At 39.6% G+C, this 18,438-nt stretch overlaps 1 protein-coding gene across 6 annotated transcripts in view; it reads left to right on the forward strand.

Moving 5' to 3' along the window:
* The window catches only part of SYNRG (synergin gamma), a 159,248-nt gene that overhangs the window by 117,296 nt on the left and 23,514 nt on the right, over positions 1–18,438 (forward strand). For all 6 annotated transcript variants that reach the window (XM_063452757.1, XM_063452768.1, XM_063452779.1 and 3 more), the window contains 5 exons: positions 8,223–8,762; positions 9,984–10,141; positions 10,259–10,312; positions 10,557–10,653; positions 14,628–14,776. In XM_063452757.1, the coding sequence (XP_063308827.1) occupies positions 8,223–8,762; positions 9,984–10,141; positions 10,259–10,312; positions 10,557–10,653; positions 14,628–14,776 (998 nt within the window). The remainder of the gene's footprint in view (positions 1–8,222; positions 8,763–9,983; positions 10,142–10,258; positions 10,313–10,556; positions 10,654–14,627; positions 14,777–18,438) is intronic.

The raw sequence follows: 18,438 nt of genomic DNA on the forward strand, positions 1-18,438 counted from the left end.
AAAACGATTGCACAAGCAAATAGGTAGCCTTAATAAATTCATTGAATGGTGCTTCAAGTGAAGATGTTGAGAAATCAAATTATAAATTATCTACTTGTCTTTTTTTTTTTTTTTTTTTTTTCTTTTGCCCTATCAATAAAATAACGGCATTTAAAACTATATTCTAGTCCAGTATGAACAAAAAAAATTTAGACAAAGTTTTTTAACTTTAACAAAAGAATTCTGTTCTTTAAATCAGGTGGTGTAATCCATTACCGTCCCTTGTTCTGCTATTTTAATTTTTTTCAGCACACTTAACATAAATTAAGAAAAACTCCAGACACCATAACAACTGCAGTGTACTTTAGTGGTTATGGTGCTGTGGTGAAACCCTGGGGTAAATAGTCAAACAAGTTCCTAACAGGTTGATAAATTATATTGAGTTTGCCAGGTGCTGCTTACCTTCTCCATGAGAGCTGGAGACTCTCCACGCAGCCAGTGAGCTAAGCACTGCAGCACCAAGTTAGTTCAGACCAATCAATTGATGCTCTCTTGGAGAATGTGACCAGCACATATTGGCTACTTAACCTGGCATGGTGCCCAGGCACTCCTTGCACCATAACTACTACAGCGCACTGTAGTGGATATGGTGCTGAGAGGGTTCCTTTTACATTTGTTAAAAACTTAAAGCGGTATTTCGAAGCAAATACAGCTATGAGTGTTTTTGCTTATCCTGAAGAGTCACTCCCTATTTGGTATATAACGCGCCCTCTCCTTCTTTTCTGATCTCTCGTTCTTACGCAGCCTGAATGTGTTATCTAAATGAGAGTATTGCATAGACTCCATTACTTTGAATTTGCAGTACATATGTATAAAAAGTGGTTTGCATAAATAATTAGTGCTAAATTATCCATCCTACTTGATAAAGAACAGATGTGTCCACTTCACATAATGGCACACTCTTCTAAAGATATATCATAAATATTTTTCTGCAGTTTGCGCAGCCTTGAATAACCCAGTCAGTTACATAACTAACGATAAAAAGAGGTTTAAATACTTTCAAGTGAATTGGAATTGCATACATGCATTTCTTCCAGAGACCGTTTAAGGCATTTGTCTCTAATTTTCTACAAATGTATGTCTACCTGGTTAGAGTTACATGTATTTCACATATTACTGCATATCCACGAGAATATATAGTATTCCACATGTCTTTATACACAAGGGTAAGGTAGACACAAATAGCAAAAAATTTAGGATTTGTCAATTTTAGACATTACAGAATATAGTATTAGTGTAATATATATATATATATATATATATATATATATATATATATATAATCTGTAATTCTATAATAATATAAACTCACACCTACACTTATATATGTACACACAGCAATACAGTTTTTTGCCATAAGCTATAACCATCTGTAATGCAGTGAGTCCTTACCATACTTCTTTAGGTTAAATGAACCCCTATACCGGTCACCCAGCCTTACTTGAAAAGCAGGTCCTGTAGAAATGCTTCCAGCCCCTTGCCCGTGCTATCACCACAACTCATCAAAATTCCTGAAAATAGCACTAAATCACATAAGGATTATGTTCACCATAAAATTTGTCTGCTGTACGTGCCTCACTCTTGCCTAGGTATCAGGGCGTACTATACACTGGCCACAAGGCACATACGGCCCAAGTTTACCGCTCCACCCAGTCACAAGCTCGAGGACCACCGACAGGGAATCCTGGGTAAACCCGCCTATACTAAAAATTAAAATTGAGTAGACTAAGCTAGGTGGCGAAAGTATCCATGTACTGTAAAAATGTTTTACCTGCTGATCACAAAATCTGTTATATTGTTTGCCAATACTCGCAAAAATAAAGAATAAAAAAAAAAGTGTCTGCTGATAGTGGTTGAGGTATTGTTGAGACTAGGAAAAACCTGTGGCTTACACCTTTGTTAGCTTTATTTTTTTTCTTCAATACCTCCATGATATAATATCCCATCCACGCCATGGATGTCTTTCTGTCTTTCCTACTTCTCTTTTCCCACTTTGGAACAGGTTTAGTCAATACACCTAGAACATGGGTAGGCAACCTTTTAGCAGCACTGTGCCGATATAGGATTGTGATGTCCCGTAGCATGCCGATCCTCAGGCCCGTCGCTACCAGGCAAGCTAACCTAGCAATTGCTTGGGGCCACGAGCTGGCCTGGGCCCCCAAGCAGGGCTGGCGCTTCCTATAAGGCTGCAGCCGCCTGAGCGCTCTATAGAGAGCCTCAGGCGGCTGCAGCACTGCCTCTCTCGTCACCTCCCCTTCCCTGTAGCGTGGCCGAGCTCCTCTTCCTCCTGTCAGTCTGGGCGGGTACCACGTGGTACAGGAGATTGAGTTTCCTGTTCCCGGCCGGACTGACAGGAAGTGCACCCTGAGCTCGGCCACGCTACATGGAAGGGGAGGTGAGAAGAACATAAAGAGGGGGTGGGGAGTAATGCCCATTTTGTTTGGGGCCCCCAAATTCCTTCAAACGGCCCTGCCGATCCTATTTTTTTAAATTGAGGTGTGTGTGCTGCCGTATTCTGCTTGTGTTATATATATACTGTAATTGCTTTGTATCGTTGTATTTGTGCGTATATGAGCTATTATATTGAATATGTCCATTAGTAGTTTATGGTATCGTGTATGATACATATGAATGTGGGCTGTGTATGAGGGCTGCTTGTGGAATTGTGTGTGGGTGGATATTGTCACATTGTGTGTTAGGTAGTGTATGGGGGCTGTTTAGGGTTTTGCATGTGAGAGGCTGCATGTATGTAATGGTTAGTGGTGTTGCGTTTCTGGGGATTGTGTGTATGTTTGGGTGTGGGCTGTTCATATTATTTGTATGAGGGGAGGCTTATTCTGCAGGTCTGTGTATATCTAGCAGTGTGGGTGGCTTCCCTGGGTTCCACTGGGGACCAGCTTGGGCAGGTACAGGTCAAGGACAGGAGCTGCAACATCAGCTGTGGTCTGCTCTACTACAGTGTGGATTCCCATTCACAAGTGCTGGGAGGAAGTGATCTGTGCTGCAATGCATAAATTGAGGGTTGTCCTTCACTACCTCTTTGTATTAGCAGATATCTGAAGTTTCACTGAGACTCCTGATAGGCCAGACCCTGTTTGGCTCTAGCAGCCTTGAGTGCCGTGCAAAGACACCTCGAGTGCCGTGCATGGCACTAGTGCCGTAGGTTGCCTACCCCTGATCTAGAACCAAGAAAATGTGATAAGTCTGCTTGAGTGCTCATGCAGATGATCCAGCAGATCCATTGCATGCCTTCATTAAAGGGACAGTATAAGCACTATATAACCTCTTAAGTCCAATGTAGTGGTCATGGTGCTGGTGTACCAGTTCTGTGTTCAATCGTTTTCCAGAGCTTTTGACTGGGGATCCCCAAGGCACCTGCAGCCTGGCTCCTCACTCACTGTAATGCTAATGCATAATTTTGTTCATAATGGGGTGGCACAGAAATGTTGAAGCATTCAACATGTTAATTTATGGACAACCTTTATATTGGGGGTATACTGTGGTGCCTCATGAATCCCCAGGTTTTGTCAAAAATGGCTTGACACACTTCCATTAACACTGCAGCAGGCAACTCCAAGCACCATAACTACATCACTGACTGCTTGTTGATTTAAAGGGACACTATAGTCACCAGAACAACTACAGCTTATTGTTCTGGTGAGTAGAATCATTACATTCAGGCTTTTTGCTGTAAACACAGTCTTTTCAGTGAAAATGCAGTGTTTACATTACAGCCTAGAGATAACTACGCCTCAGATGGATGTTAGAGATCCTTCCTGGGTCATGGCTGCCTAAAATGCATCCAAACATTCAGTATCTCCTCCCTCTGCATGCAGACACTGAACTTTCTATGATGAGATGCTGATTGGCCAGGGCTGTGTTTGAATCATGCTGTCTCTGCCTCTGGTCTGCCTCCTTGTCAGTCTCAGCCAATCCTATGGGGAAGCACTGTGATTGGATCAGGCTACCACTTCTGATGATGCCAGCAGACTGCTTGTTTTTCTGAGTCTAACAGCATGCAGAGTTACAGCTTCAGGCTTGAATACAGTCAGATTTTTACTATATTTATGGAGGCATGAGGGGCCCAGGGTGGCTAGATGGTGGTTTTAACACTATAGGGTCAGGAATACAGGTTTGTGTTCCTGACCATTTAGTGATCGTTTAAATCAAAATGTGACTGACACTTTGAAGTAGAGAAGGAATTTATTCTCCATTTTGGGAAATTCGGTAGTCACATTTTTTTTCTGCGTTTGGATCTGCATCAGTAAATGAGATATGTAAATTGCCAACTTGATGGCGTTGAGTCTCTTGGATTTTGCCGCTCCTCGTATCCTTTTAAGCCCCTGGGTGGGCTGGAAGCTCCTGCAGTGCAGCTCATTGGCTGAGAACGTTAGCTAATCACTGAGCCAATTAACTGAAGTGCTGCCTGGCAAGTCTTGGCTCAGACAGAGAGCTTCTAGCTCTTCTGTAAGCTGTAGGAGTTAGGGAGCTGAACCCCGCACACCCAAGCTAAGAATTCAAACTCTACAACAACTGCTTAAATTTGAGTTGTGCCAGGGCACTCCTGGCACCATAACCGCTATATTTCACTGTAGTAGGTATGGTGTTTGGAGTGCTTCTTTTATTCTATCTGAAGGTGAACTTGCTGGTATATGATTTTTGGTTGACAGTATGGCGTTAAACTCATGACACTTTGTTACACTGCAAGACACTAATTTTTGGCTTGCAGTAGTGAGCATTTCCCATTCTAATTATTTTATATCATTATCAAATCGTCATGTAAATAAGGGGCAGGCACCATCTTTACAATACTCATGGCAGCTGCAATATCAAAAATATAGTACAAATGTCATTGAATGGGGACGTGTTGAATTGTAAAGAGAATGGCAGCTTTTAGGTTATAAAAAATGGTGAGTGGAGTTTGAGTTTTTCTTAAATGAGCAATTCCCTTTTCATTTCTCCAGTTTCCTCAACTGTGAATACCTATATATGAAGTCATTTATATTTTTTAAGGCATCCGATGAAAGTAATTTACATACGCAATTGGTACTTTGGCCCATGTTTGTGCTAGCTATTCATCCAAGGTTTCTACTTTTGTTTACAAAAAACAAAAACCTCTGTATACCAAAGTGGTTATCATAAATTCTTGATTAACCCCTTAAGGACGCAGGACGGTTCAGGACCGTCATCGGCATTTTTCCATTGTACTTACCCGATCGCCGTCGTTCCCCCGGCGGCGATCGGCGGTGCTCCCGTTGTGGGGAGACTGCCTGCAGCCCAGACAGTCTCCCCATGGCGGATTAGGACCCCTGTGGCCATGTGATCGCCCAACAGGGCGACCACATGGTCACAATAGGTGTCCATGTGTCTGCCTGCAGGGGGACTGTCTGTGCTGACAGGCAGTCTCCCTGCTAGTATAAAATCATAAAAAAAAATTTAAGTTAAAGTGAATAAAAAAAAAATATTATTATATATGTGTGTATATATATATATATGATATATAGACATATATTATACCTATATAATATATGTCTATATATCATATATATAATGTCATACTAAGTGTATTTTTATATTAATATGTACATATATTAATATAAAAATACACTTATAATTAAATTACACACCTATATATAATAACTATATATATTGTATATGTGTATATATATATATATATATATATATATATTTATTATAAATACAAATAAAAAGTAATTTAAATTAAATTAAACATTTAAAAATAATAAAAATTAAAAAAAATTATATATCTATACGAAATTTTATTCTAACTGTATTTTGATATTAATATATATATATATATATTTATATCAAAATACACTTAGAATGAAATTGTGTATATATATCTATGTATATATAAATAAATAAAAAGAATACGAACTATTCATATGTCCATATACAAAATTACATAAATAATTATATAAATATACACGTAGACTTCAAATATATAAATATGCATATATATTTAAATTCTATGTGCGTATTTATGTAATATTTTTACATAATTAAGTTATTTTATTGATTGCAATTTAAGGGACCTGCCTGCCAACCCAGGCCGAAAGTGCAGAGAATTTAATTTGCTATCACTGTATTTTACCCTGTAACGTTCTACGACACCCTAAAACCTGTACATGGGGGGTACTGTTTTACTCGGGAGACTTTGCTGAACACAAATATTAGTGATTCAAAACAGTAAAACATATCACAGCGATGATATTGTCAGTGAAAGTGACTTTTTTTGCATTTTTCACACACAAACAGCACTTTTACTGATGATATAATTGTTGTGATACATTTTCCAGTTTTGAAACACTAATATTTGTGTTCAGCAAAGTCTCCTGAGTATAACAGTACCCCCCATGTACAGGTTTTATAGCGTTTTTGAAAGTTACAGGGTCAAATATATGGGTCAAATATTTTTACATTGAAAATGGCCAGGTTGGTTACGTTGCCTTTGAGAGCGTATGGTAGCCCAGGAATGAGAATTAACCCCATGATGGCATATCATTTGCAAAAGAAGACAACCCAAGGTATTGCAAATGGGGTATGTCCAGTCTTTTTTAGTAACCACTTAGTCACAAACACTGGCCAAAATTAGCGTTCAATTTAGTTTTTTTACTTTTTTCACACACAAACAAATATGAACGCTAACTTTGGCCAGTGTTTGCGACTAAGTGGCTACTAAAAAAGTCTGGACATACCCCATATTGAATACCCTGGGTTGTCTACTTTAAAAAAAATATGTACATGTGGGGTGTTATTCAGCAATTTATGACAGATAATAGTGTTACAATGTCACTATTGATACATTTTAAAAATGTATGTTTTGAAACCGCAATATCCTACTTGTACTTATAGCCCTATAACATGCAAAAAAAATCGCAAAAAGCATGTAAACACTGGGTATTTTTAAACTCAGGACAAAATTTTGAATCTATTTAGCAGTTTTTTTTCATTCGCTTTTGTAGATGAGTAAAAGATTTTTCACATAAAAGTCAAAAAACATGTATTTTTTTTTCAATTTTTCATCATATTTTTTCATTTTTTTTAAATTAAATTACATGAGATTATATAAATAATGGTATGTAAAGAAAGCCCCTTTTGTCCTGAAAAAAACAATATATCATTTTGTATGGGAACAGTAAATGAGCTAGCGGAAAATTACAGCTAAACACAAACACCACAAAAGTGTAAAAAGATGCCTGGTCGCAAATGTACAACATCGCAAAAACAGTCTGGTCCTTAAGGGGTTAAAGTGGAGCCATCATGAACAACAGGTACAACTTCAGCTATAACTGCTCTTAAATTCTAAATGTTATAATGTTCACATATTTGCTTTTAGTTCACCTCCTGTCCAACATTCCTGTGCAGCAATTCTTAGAGGTCCTTGGGTGTTGACACTATTGCACTTGCCTTCCAGTCTTGCCTTGCTCCTGCCCCAATGAAAAGCAGTTGTATTTTTTTGATGATGCGGACATGTAGGCTTAGTCTGCATTAGGACATCCAGCGTCAGTAAAAACTCCATAGGAAAGCATTGATTCAATGCTGTCCTATGGGGAGGGTCTAATGCGCTTGCTGCACATGCGCATTAGGTCCCCCCATCAGATGATGATGGAGATGGCAGAGCGCCAACCTAGCACCGAGGGATATCAGTGCTACAATTGGGTGAGTAAATAAGGGTTTTTAACCCTTTATGTGCCGGGGGTGGCAACAACTTGGTATTCCTAACACTATAAAATCCCTTCAATCCATGTTGGGTTATGCACATATCGATGTAACACAAGTTTTAGATCTTTTAAAAGCTGCATGACTTTCCATTAAAGGACTAATTTAGCTTTGCTTCCCAAATAACGATTAATCCCCTATATTCAATATTGTTTACTATAGATAGATATATACACATACATACCTGAAACAAGCATTGCTAACAGGACCTAAAGGCATTATGGGTTTTTCCTTTTACAAATAAATAATTTTGGAAATAAAACATACAGGTTAATAACACCGACTATAAGGCAGATGATTCTGTCAGTAAATAGAATTAGCGTATGCATTTTCTTTTCTTTATAACAGGTTATTCAAATTTGAGTTACTGTTTTTTTTCTATATTGTAACATTTATTGCAAAACTGAATGTTTTCTATGGGGACTTTTTTTTTTTTTTAGATGAATTTAAAGGCAGTGGCTCTGCACTGAACATCTTGGCAAGCTATGACTGGCTGGAGAAGGAAAATACGGTGAACCAGAACAAAACACAACCTAGTTTCTTCGTTAGCTCAGAAAGTTCTTCTTCACGCTTGTCTACAACACTCTTTCAAAAGAAAGAAACCTCTTTTGGCAGTTCTGAAAATATTACTCTGACCACCGTATCAAAAGTAACTACATTTTCAAATGAAGACTACTCACAGGAGATTTTACCAAGTAGGACATGCACCAAACCACTTTCTGAAGACCTTAATGGTGACCTCTTTAGGTCAGACATAGAAGATAGCTCTTCTGTTGGTTTGGAACAGGATGCTGATGGCCAAGAAAAAAATTCCAGTCCAGCTGCAAGCGGGAAAGGTACAGATGATTTTGGGGAATTCCAAAGAGAAAAGCCCAAAATTAGTAAATTTGACTTTCTAATGGCCACTACCCAGGGGAAAGTGAAGTCCAGTGAAGAAATGATTAAAAGTGAACTTGCAACTTTAGATCTCTGTGTGCAAGGTGAGTCTTTGTATTTTGGTATGACTTTCCAGCCTGCTATAGGAGTCCTATTATGTTATCTTTATATCGTGAAAGAAGTTTGTTTTGAAGTGGTCTGGGTGCACTGTCCCAGCACTCTTAACCATGAAAAGCTAATTATTGCAGGTTTTTTTTATAATTTTTTTTTTATAATTTAGTTTTGTGGGGTTACTCCACCTCTAGTGGCTGTTTACCCGACAGCCACTAGAGGGACTTCCAGGCTGTTTGTCATCTTTTGGTCGCTTTACTGTATAATTCTTTCATATGGGGAAATCCTAATCCTGTGAGCGTGGCCATTGCCACATATTCACATTAGGTCTCCCCTGCCAGCTGATCTCGCTGGGGGAGGAACTTCACTAAACAGTCAATTGGAAATTAATTGAACACATTAGCCCAAAATAGCTCATTTGAAATACTCAGTTGTGATTATAATGTGGCTGTTTAAGTCTGAATTTTGTTTTTTTAAATTGGCTTCTGTTTTCTGTGTAGTAAATCGAGCATTGTGGGTAATTTGTCTTGTGTATGAAGAGAGACCAACTGTGTAATTGTCTTCCAAGAGCCCAAATTGTAGTTTATTTTTTAGAGCAGAGTGCAAATGTGCGCTCAATGTGAGAATAATTAATATCTTGTGTCTTTCGTGAGGTTCCACCTATGCCTTTGTAGGGAGCTGGGAAGGGGAGCATCAAAATACACCTTTAAAATATTGTTCTCTGCAGCCCAAAATATTTTGCTACACTGCTCTCCCTGCCCACTATCTTTAGAAGTCGTCCAGGAGCGAAAGCAGTGCAGTGAGACTCTGTCATAATTGGAAAGGGAGCCAGTATAGTTTTTATGATGCCTGTGTGTGTGTGTCTCTCTCTCTCTCTACACCTCTTTCTACCTCTCAGTGATTGTCTGGGACTATGTATACCTGTCTTTATCTGCTAGTGCCTTGTGTACCTATCTGTCTCTTTGCGTACCTCTGTGTTCCTGTCTTTGTGCGTGTGCCTATGTGTGCTTCTATCTGTGTCTGTGTATGCCTGTTTCTTTGTGCATCTCTGTTTGTGCACCTTTTTCTGCCTGTCAATGTGACTTTTGGTGCTCAGCTCCTCAGCAGTTGTGGTCCAAAAACATAAAGTGTCTCCACAGAAGTGAATAAAACCTTTATAATGTTATATGATTTTCATGATATTAACTGTGCAATGAAATTTATTTCCCTCTTAGGATCTCACAAGCGAAGCTTGAGCCTTGGGGACAAAGAAATCAATCGATCTTCACCTGCTCCAGAACAGCCTTTTAGGGATCGTTCAAACACACTCAGCGAAAAATCTGTTTTACCAGTGATAAGGGACAAATACAAAGATCTGACAGGGGAGGTGGAGGTAACAATTACAATTTTGACCAAAACAAAATCTAAATGTGATTTGTGTTAGGCCACACAGTCATTTCTTTAGTATATTTTTTTTAAATATATTTTAAATGCTATTTAATTGTTGCAGGAGAGTGAGCGGTATGCATATGAATGGAAGCGATGTTTGGAATGTGCCCATCAGGTAACAAAATATTTTTAATTTATTTTTTCACAATTTTATAATTTACTTTAAAATGAAGGTATAATGTATAATGCAGCTTCACATATATTATCAGACTTAAGTTGATATGTTCTTCTATTTTACAATTTCTTGGGGCGTATTCGTAATAGCTTATTTTTTCAGTGTTGAGTTCAGTGGTAGTAACTTGCTATTTTGTCTGATTTTCTTTTTTTATAAAGTCTTCTAATATCTTATTCCATTTAAGGTCATAAAAAAGGCCAATGACACTCTCAATGGGATCAGCAGTTCATCCGTGTGCACAGAAGTGATTCAGTCTGCTCAGGGCATGGAATATCTTCTGGGTAAGCTCAATGGCTATTTGTTCAATATTTTTTACATTACTTTAATACTGCCTTTATTTTTAATTTTACATGTGCTGCCCATGTCCTACCTCAGCCTGCAATCCCTGACATTCCTTGCCCTCCAGAGAGGGGAAGTGATGTCAGTGGAGGAAGACTGGGCTGAGAGAAAAACTTGTCCCCTGCGCTGGAATGGAGGTAAGTTTAAGCATTTCTTTATTTTATAATTTTTTTTTTTTTTTTTTAATTCTTTATTTTTACTGTGCACGTAAATTGTACAGGCTGGCGAGAGGTGCCCCAAAAGCAATCCTCCGGCTTCTTACACGCTCAACATGCGGGGCACATGAATGACAGGCACATTTTTGTTTTTAAATCAGGCTTAAACATTTAGCTTTAAACACAGATGGAAATTATAAGTATGTTAGGATGTTGCTATAACAATGCTATAAACAATCTGAGTAGTGTAATTGCATATCAGTAGTAGTAACACGCTAGAAACATGTACATATGACTTTAGTTATTCATCGCTTCACGTTGCTAGATTAGTTACGCCTATACGTATGAGACTGAAACTCAATAGCGTTGCTAGAATAGTGCAATAACCCTGTTATGGGCAATCCGGTCAATGTAATTGCGTATCTTTGGGGATTACAGGTTAGGCATATGAGCCTATGTCGTACGATAATCATCGCTTAACTGTGCTAGATTAGCTATGCTCACGTATATCACAGATTGATAGGATTGATTTGCACGTGTTTTGTTTTAAACAAGATGTAAACGCATGGTCAGCAGAAAGGTTATGCGTAATGACATTGGTTATAAGCTAACTCAAGTTAACTTAGCTTATGCATGCATGCTTTCCTTTACTGTTGCTGACACTGAGAGCTTAGTATAGCAGTCCCGATAACAGTCGCTTGGACATGTAGCTGTACAGTCCTCTTGCAAGCTTTCCTCGCTGTTCTGGAGGGTTTAAACCCTGGATCAGTCCATGCATCGACGGTGTTGCTTGTTGATGTGAGGTAGCCTGGTGAGGACTGTCGCCATCTTGGGTGTTTGGAGATCTGCGTTTCCCAGCGGGGCCCGCTTGTGTGCTAACCTGCATGTTCTGCGGGGCGATTGTCACATCTCCAGTCCTGGGTGCCGCTTCAGGGTGTGGGTTGCTTGGTGCTGGTTGTTGCTTAGGCCTGGTGGTGCTTGCACACTGCAGTGGTCTCTGCAGTCTGGTTCCCGCTCTTGCAGCTGCCGCCATCTTAAGTTGGGCTTTGGGCCTGCACGGTGGCAGTGTCTCCGCTTTATGGCCACATGGCTTTATGGCCAGGATCACCCCCCCGGTCCAGAGGGGGGGGGTCGGGACCGGATCCGCCGGTGTTCCGTTTGGCCGTCGGGTTCCGTTGGGCAGGATAGTGGAGTGGCGGCCGTCCACTCCACTCACCGCCAGGCAGGCCCCCACCCGGTACAGCAGGGACCTCTCCTCCGAGGGACTAGAGCCCCAACGGCAAGCCTCTCCTCGGTTCTGGAAGCCCATGCGCGTTAAGGTACGTGGATGCCGAGCAGTTATTTCTCCCATAACCGCCGATTAATGTGTCTATCTAGGCATGTAGTGCGGGAGCCGGTCTCTCATGCGACCGCTCGGCTCGGCGGCCCGGCCCCGCCCCCATTTTATAATTTTTTTAGCTATGTTCTCGTCACCAAATCAATGCACATGGTTTATATTAAGGAGGTTTGCAGCATGCATGTATTGTACACATTTTATTTAAACGGGTACTCCCAAGTACCTGTTCAAAATCCATATTTAAGGTGAGGGCACTAACCTTACTGAACATGCATGCTGTAGTAACCCAGTTGTTGCAAAAAGAATATTATGTTCACCTTGCATTGTTTGTCACAATATATTTATATTATTATTACACAGTAAAAAAAAGGAAATGTCCCACCGGGGTTCACATCCACACATTTTACACTTTTTGAGGACAGACATTAATAGACACTTCTACAAGGATAATAAAGTGACAATTCGAATATACATGAACATGCTTTTCTTGCTATATTTGACCACTTTCACTATCCCCTACTGCATTGCCTTGCCTCTTTCCTCAACCATACGGCAAACTGGCACAACCTATTTCGTTTCGAGCAAATGAGCCTTCATGCCCCAGCACAGAAGGAACATGTATTCATACTATATGACATTTTGGCTTCACACTCAATACAAATTCCACTACCCTACATTGGGAAAAGAATTTGGGTCCCACTTAGGAGATGAGTGACTGATCAGACTGAGATTCCACAGCTTCTTATACAACATATGTGTAACACACAAGGAACAAGACTATAAAATGCTATCTCACTGGTATCTTACACAGACTAGTTCAAATGCTAATCCAATCTCCTAAACTATCTTGAAAGTTGTGTGGGGAGCCAAGGACTTTTCTGTACTGTTGGTGGACTTGCCTGAGACTCACACATTTTTGGAAACCAGTTACTTCCCGATTAGCCCATATCTTGGGAAAGCTATATCCTCTGGTCCTTTGGGCACTTTTATCTAAATCTTTCAGTGTATATATAAGCGTATCTGCTGATATACCCTTGTCTGGATCGATGGGTATATTCCCAGTAGTGATATTTATGGATGCACACACACACAGATACCTGGAATATTCCCATCTTTCTAAGCAAGGGTATACTTGCTGATATATACACTGATCAGCCACATCATAAAAAAATACTGACCAGTGAAGTGAATAACATTTATTATATCAGTACAATGGCACCTGCCAAAGAATGCGATAGATTAGGCAGCAAATGAACTTAATGTGTGGGAAACAGGAAAAATAGGCAAGGAAAAAGATCTGAGTGACTTTGACAGGGTCCAAATCGTGAAGGCTATGTCAGAAAATTCTCTAAAACGGCAAGTCTTGTGGGATTCTCCCAATATGCAGTGGTGTTAGTACCTACCAATAGTGGTAAAATGAAGGACAACCAATGACACGTCAAGGTCATGGGCGTCTAAGACTTAATAATGCACATGGGGAGCAAAGGCTAGCCCGTTTGGTTCAATCACCCAGGAGAGCTACTGTAACTAAAATTGTTGAAAAACGTAATGCACTTGAAATATGACGTCATTCCGGCGTCTGCATCACTACAGGGAGCAGAGAGGAGCTGCAGATAGATTACTGCTCACTCACATGCAGGATGAGAGAGCAGCCCCACTGGACCACAGGGAAAGATCCACTCAGCTCTCTCAAAGGTAGGGAGGCTGGGTGGATTAAAATTAAAATGGAAAATGTCAATTTGTGTGTGTGTGTGTGTCTGGGAGTGTATGTCTGGTGAGAGATAATCCTCTTCCAATGCCTTGGGAGTGCATAATGATTAAAGGTAAACTAATGTTGGAGAAACAGACGTGTATTTTTAACATTAGTTTCTTCCTGCCAATATGGATATTTGGAGCCTTCTTCTACAAGTAAAATAAACAAGATTTTACTACATTTTAGCTGTCATTGTTCTGGTCTCACAGTTGCCACCATTCTGCCCTCCACATTTTTTTGCATTATTTTTCATTGGGAGATGAAAAAAAAAAAAAAAGCTAAAGAGTGTGTGTGTCTCAGTGTGTGGGTTTCTCTGTCAGAGTGTGTGAGTGTGTGGGTTTCTCTGTCTGTGTTTGTGTGTGAGACATTGGCTCCTAACCTTTTCAGCTGGCTCCTAGATTCCAAACAGATTTGTCAAGCCCTGACTTAATATGTCTTTAATTCTACTAATATATCTAATATTTAATTCTACAAAAGCATAATACATGTCAAACATTGTGTTTGTAACGAAAGAGGAGAGAAAATGAGCTCTAAGAGAGCACTATTACAGCCATGGTTTTTATTGCCAGCTGTTTATTTTGAGTATTTCCAAAACGCGTTGCCTTTCGGTCTGGGCAAGTATTTTTTGTAATGGTAGTAAAGCGTGATAACATGTTATTTTAATGATTGCAGGTGTTGTTGAGGTTTACCGAGTTACGAAGCGAGTGGAATTGGGCATAAAAGCCACAGCAGTGTGCAGTGAGAAACTGCAGATGTTACTAAAAGATATTGACAAGGTGTGGAACAACTTAATAGGTTTCATGTCGCTCGCAGCCCTTATGGTAAGTATTTGCTGAAACTTTCATGGAAACATTAATACATATTTTTCTCTTTAATCTGAGTGTGTGCAATGTTTGCAGGGTATATTTTTCATAAACATTTTATTCGCTGGTGATGAAACAAAGAGTTTTTCTTTTTAGGTGACCCATTCATAAGCATGCATGTTTTTTGCTGGTGAGAGATAATCCCTGTTCCAATGCTTTGGGTGTGCATAATGAATAAAGGTAAACTAATGTTGGAAAAACAGCCATGTATTTCTAACATTAGTTTCTTACTGCCAATATGGATATTTGGAGCCTTCCTCTACAAGTAAAGTAAACAAGATTTTACTACATTCTATCCGTCATTGTTCTGGTCTCACAGTTGCCACCATTCTGCCCTCCGAACATTCATATTTGTATTCTAATGCTACAGCACTGATGCCCCTAATCCAGGGATAGGCAACCTTCGGCTCTCCAGATGTTGTAGACTACATCCCCCATAATGCTCTTACACACATAATGCTGGCAAAGCATCATGGGAGGTGTAGTCCAAAACATCTGGAGAGCCAAAGGTTCCCCACCCCTGCCCTAAAGGAAAAAAAAAACTAATTAAATACAAATAATTACTCACCTCCTCCGGTTGTGTCATCCTGGAGGCGTGCATCCAAGATGACTGGCCAATCCAATACTCCTCATAGAGAGCATTGGTGAGATTATGCGCTCGCCACAATGTGCCTAAGATCTGCTATAGAGAATTAGGTACAATGATTCTCTATGGCTGACCAAGAGTGCACTGCGCATGTGCATATGACTATACAGAAGGAGAACTGGGATGTAAGACTCTCGCCTCTCATACCCAGAGGGCTGCGCTTTAAAGCTCTCTAATTGTTAAACTAAAGGTTTTAGGGGGGTAGGAGAGAGGGGGGACAGGGACTGCAGGCACTAGAACTACTTTCTTGCATTTGTCATTTATTTTTTTTTATTTTTTTCCCCCCTCTCTCTTAAACTCTTACCCAAAATTATCTTTTCTTAATATTTCCTGTTTCATTACTTTAAGCTTTTCTTACTGTTCACATTATATCCGGTTTCTTTGGGCATACTGCTCATTATAATTTTTTGGCGTATATATTGTATTCGGAACTTGAATCCCAAGCACTATGCTGCGGATTAAAAAAAATAGGCGAGGTTATATTATAGAACAGTGCAGAATTAATTTATTTGGTTTTGCTAAGGAGCATTACCATACTTGTATATTGAAATGAGCTTCACACAGTCAACTATTTTTGGTGATAATTTGTGGTTTATTTTCTCAAACGTTTGATTTTGACTGATTTTGGGGTGTCGTTATGAACTCACAGCAAACCTAACAATTATTTTAACTAATAGAAAGAATCTGTCTTAATTAAGGCACTTATGTGAAATCTGCAGTGTGAGCTGCTACAATACTAGTGTGAGTTCAAAGAAATAAGGAAACAAAGCCTTCATTAAAGGGAAACTCTGAGATCTACAATCACTACAGAGTACTGTAGTGGTCTTACCCTAGTTATTTTTCAAAACCATTTTCAAATGTCTTGAGTCTTGACACCATTCAAGAGTTCACACCCTCCCACATTGCCTACAGCCCAACCCCTTTCTTTCCTTATCCCTAATGTAGAATTAGCTTTAGCAAAATCAATTGTCCAAGTTTAGACAGCATTCATTGGTGGCCTGTTTTTACAATAATCACATTCTTATTTTGGAAGTGTATGTTCTGTTGGCATTTGCTTTAGGTTTGAGACAGTAGCCGTCAGGAGCTCTTGGTTACCACATCCTCTCTAAGCAACCTCTGTGATCTCAAAATCTTATCTCTTATATCTGTTAGTATTCTATAAGAACCTGGACCTATGCAATCCTCTTTGTGCCTGGCACAGTTCTCTGTAATAAGCTAGTTCAATACCAGGCTTGTGTGTTGTCATTTTATAGATTGATGTGTGGCCATGCCAGGCTGTAATATGGAATGAGTTACAGTGGTACAGAGACACATTATGAGTGCCTCACTTTTTATTTTTTCCTTTTTTTTTATTTTTTTTTATGCTTTAGTTCAAACCACAAAATACCTTTTGGAAAGTTGGATTTGAGTTGTCTCAAAGTAAATTATTTGGGTTTAAATTCAAGCATTCTTTAGCATATAGTATTCCATTGCTTTTGACCAGTCCAACTTGACAGAAATGCCTAAATTGTGAAGTGTTGTTTTGAATGCCTTGTTGTAGAACCCCGTATTCTCTATTTCAGAAAATCCGCAAAGGCTATCTGCTGGTGGTGGTGTTTTTTTCACTAATTTTTTTGTAACTGTTTCTCAATTCCTTTTAACAAAAACATTTTAAATGCAGGATGTGGCCTTATTGTCAAAAAAATTCTGCCTCAACTTTTTCTTAAAGGAACACAAACATATTCCTGACCCTATGGTGTTTAATACACTATTTAGGTGGCTTGCCCCACTTAGAAAAGGCAAAAACTCACCTTATTTCCAGCGCTGTGTGGGTCTGCTGATGCTGGCCCTGCCCCCGATCCGCCTCCTTGGTGACATAATTCGATTTTTAGCCAATCCAATGCTTTCCCTTTGTGATTTAGCCAATCAGCACCTCCTCCTAGAGATGCATTAAATCAATGCATCTCTATAAAGAAAACTCAGTGTCACCATGCAGAGCGTGGAGACGCTGAACAGCAGTGCTGCCTACAGTGTAGCACTGCCCCAGGAAGCACCTCCAGTGGCCATCGCTAGGGAAAAGGCAGCATTAGCATGAAGGTGCCTGAAGACAATGTTTAAACTCACCAGAACAACTACATTAATCTGTAGTTGTTCTGGTGACTATAGTGTCCCTTTAAATGTCCTAATTCTGTTACTTTCCATGTACACACATTTCAAGCACTTCAAGTAAGCATTGTGGATGTTTCTTGTAGTCTATAATTTTGTCCATTATCAGGTAATTCTAATGAGGTTGAACAAGTATTCCTATTGTGCTTGCCAAGCATAATTTAACAGTACATATTCCACTTTAATTACTGCAGATGTAAAAATGAAAAACACACCTTTGATGAACACCCCAGTGTTTGAAACAGAAGTTTTATTCAGATCCCTAACCTGTAAGACAACAGAACAGGAAGCTCCTGCATCTTAATAGCCTATTTGATATCAAAGACCCACTACCTTAAATTACAGTCTGCTTTTCAGCTTAGCTGGCCCAGGACATCACCCTCCATTAGCTACTAACATGTAATGAAACAGTTTGTTTCGGCAAAGACTGGGCTTGAATGTTCAGCCCAGCTGCCTTGAAACAGCAAAATGATCTTGTAGAATATTGGTGCTTCTGCTCGCTGGACTCCTGATTGACAATGAGAACACCGCAGATATGCCTGCACTGAGGATATGAATCCACTCCCCTGTTGCTGCTGACATAAACTATATTTCTATATATGGAACTAGTTGCCTAAGCTAAGCAGCCGGAAGATGCCCTATGAGAACCAATTTTTCTATCTGTACAGATCACAAACTGAAACTCCAGTTACAAACATAAAACCCTCCCTGCACAGATTTTGCTAGACTGCTCTTCAGTCCAGTAAACATACAACACTGGGCTATGGAAGTGCCATTTAGTATACCTGTGGATGGAGGCAAACATATCGAGAGAAGTGTAGTGATATAC

The sequence above is a fragment of the Pelobates fuscus genome, chromosome 1 (assembly GCF_036172605.1).
Source record: "Pelobates fuscus isolate aPelFus1 chromosome 1, aPelFus1.pri, whole genome shotgun sequence".
NCBI lineage: Eukaryota > Metazoa > Chordata > Amphibia > Anura > Pelobatidae > Pelobates > Pelobates fuscus.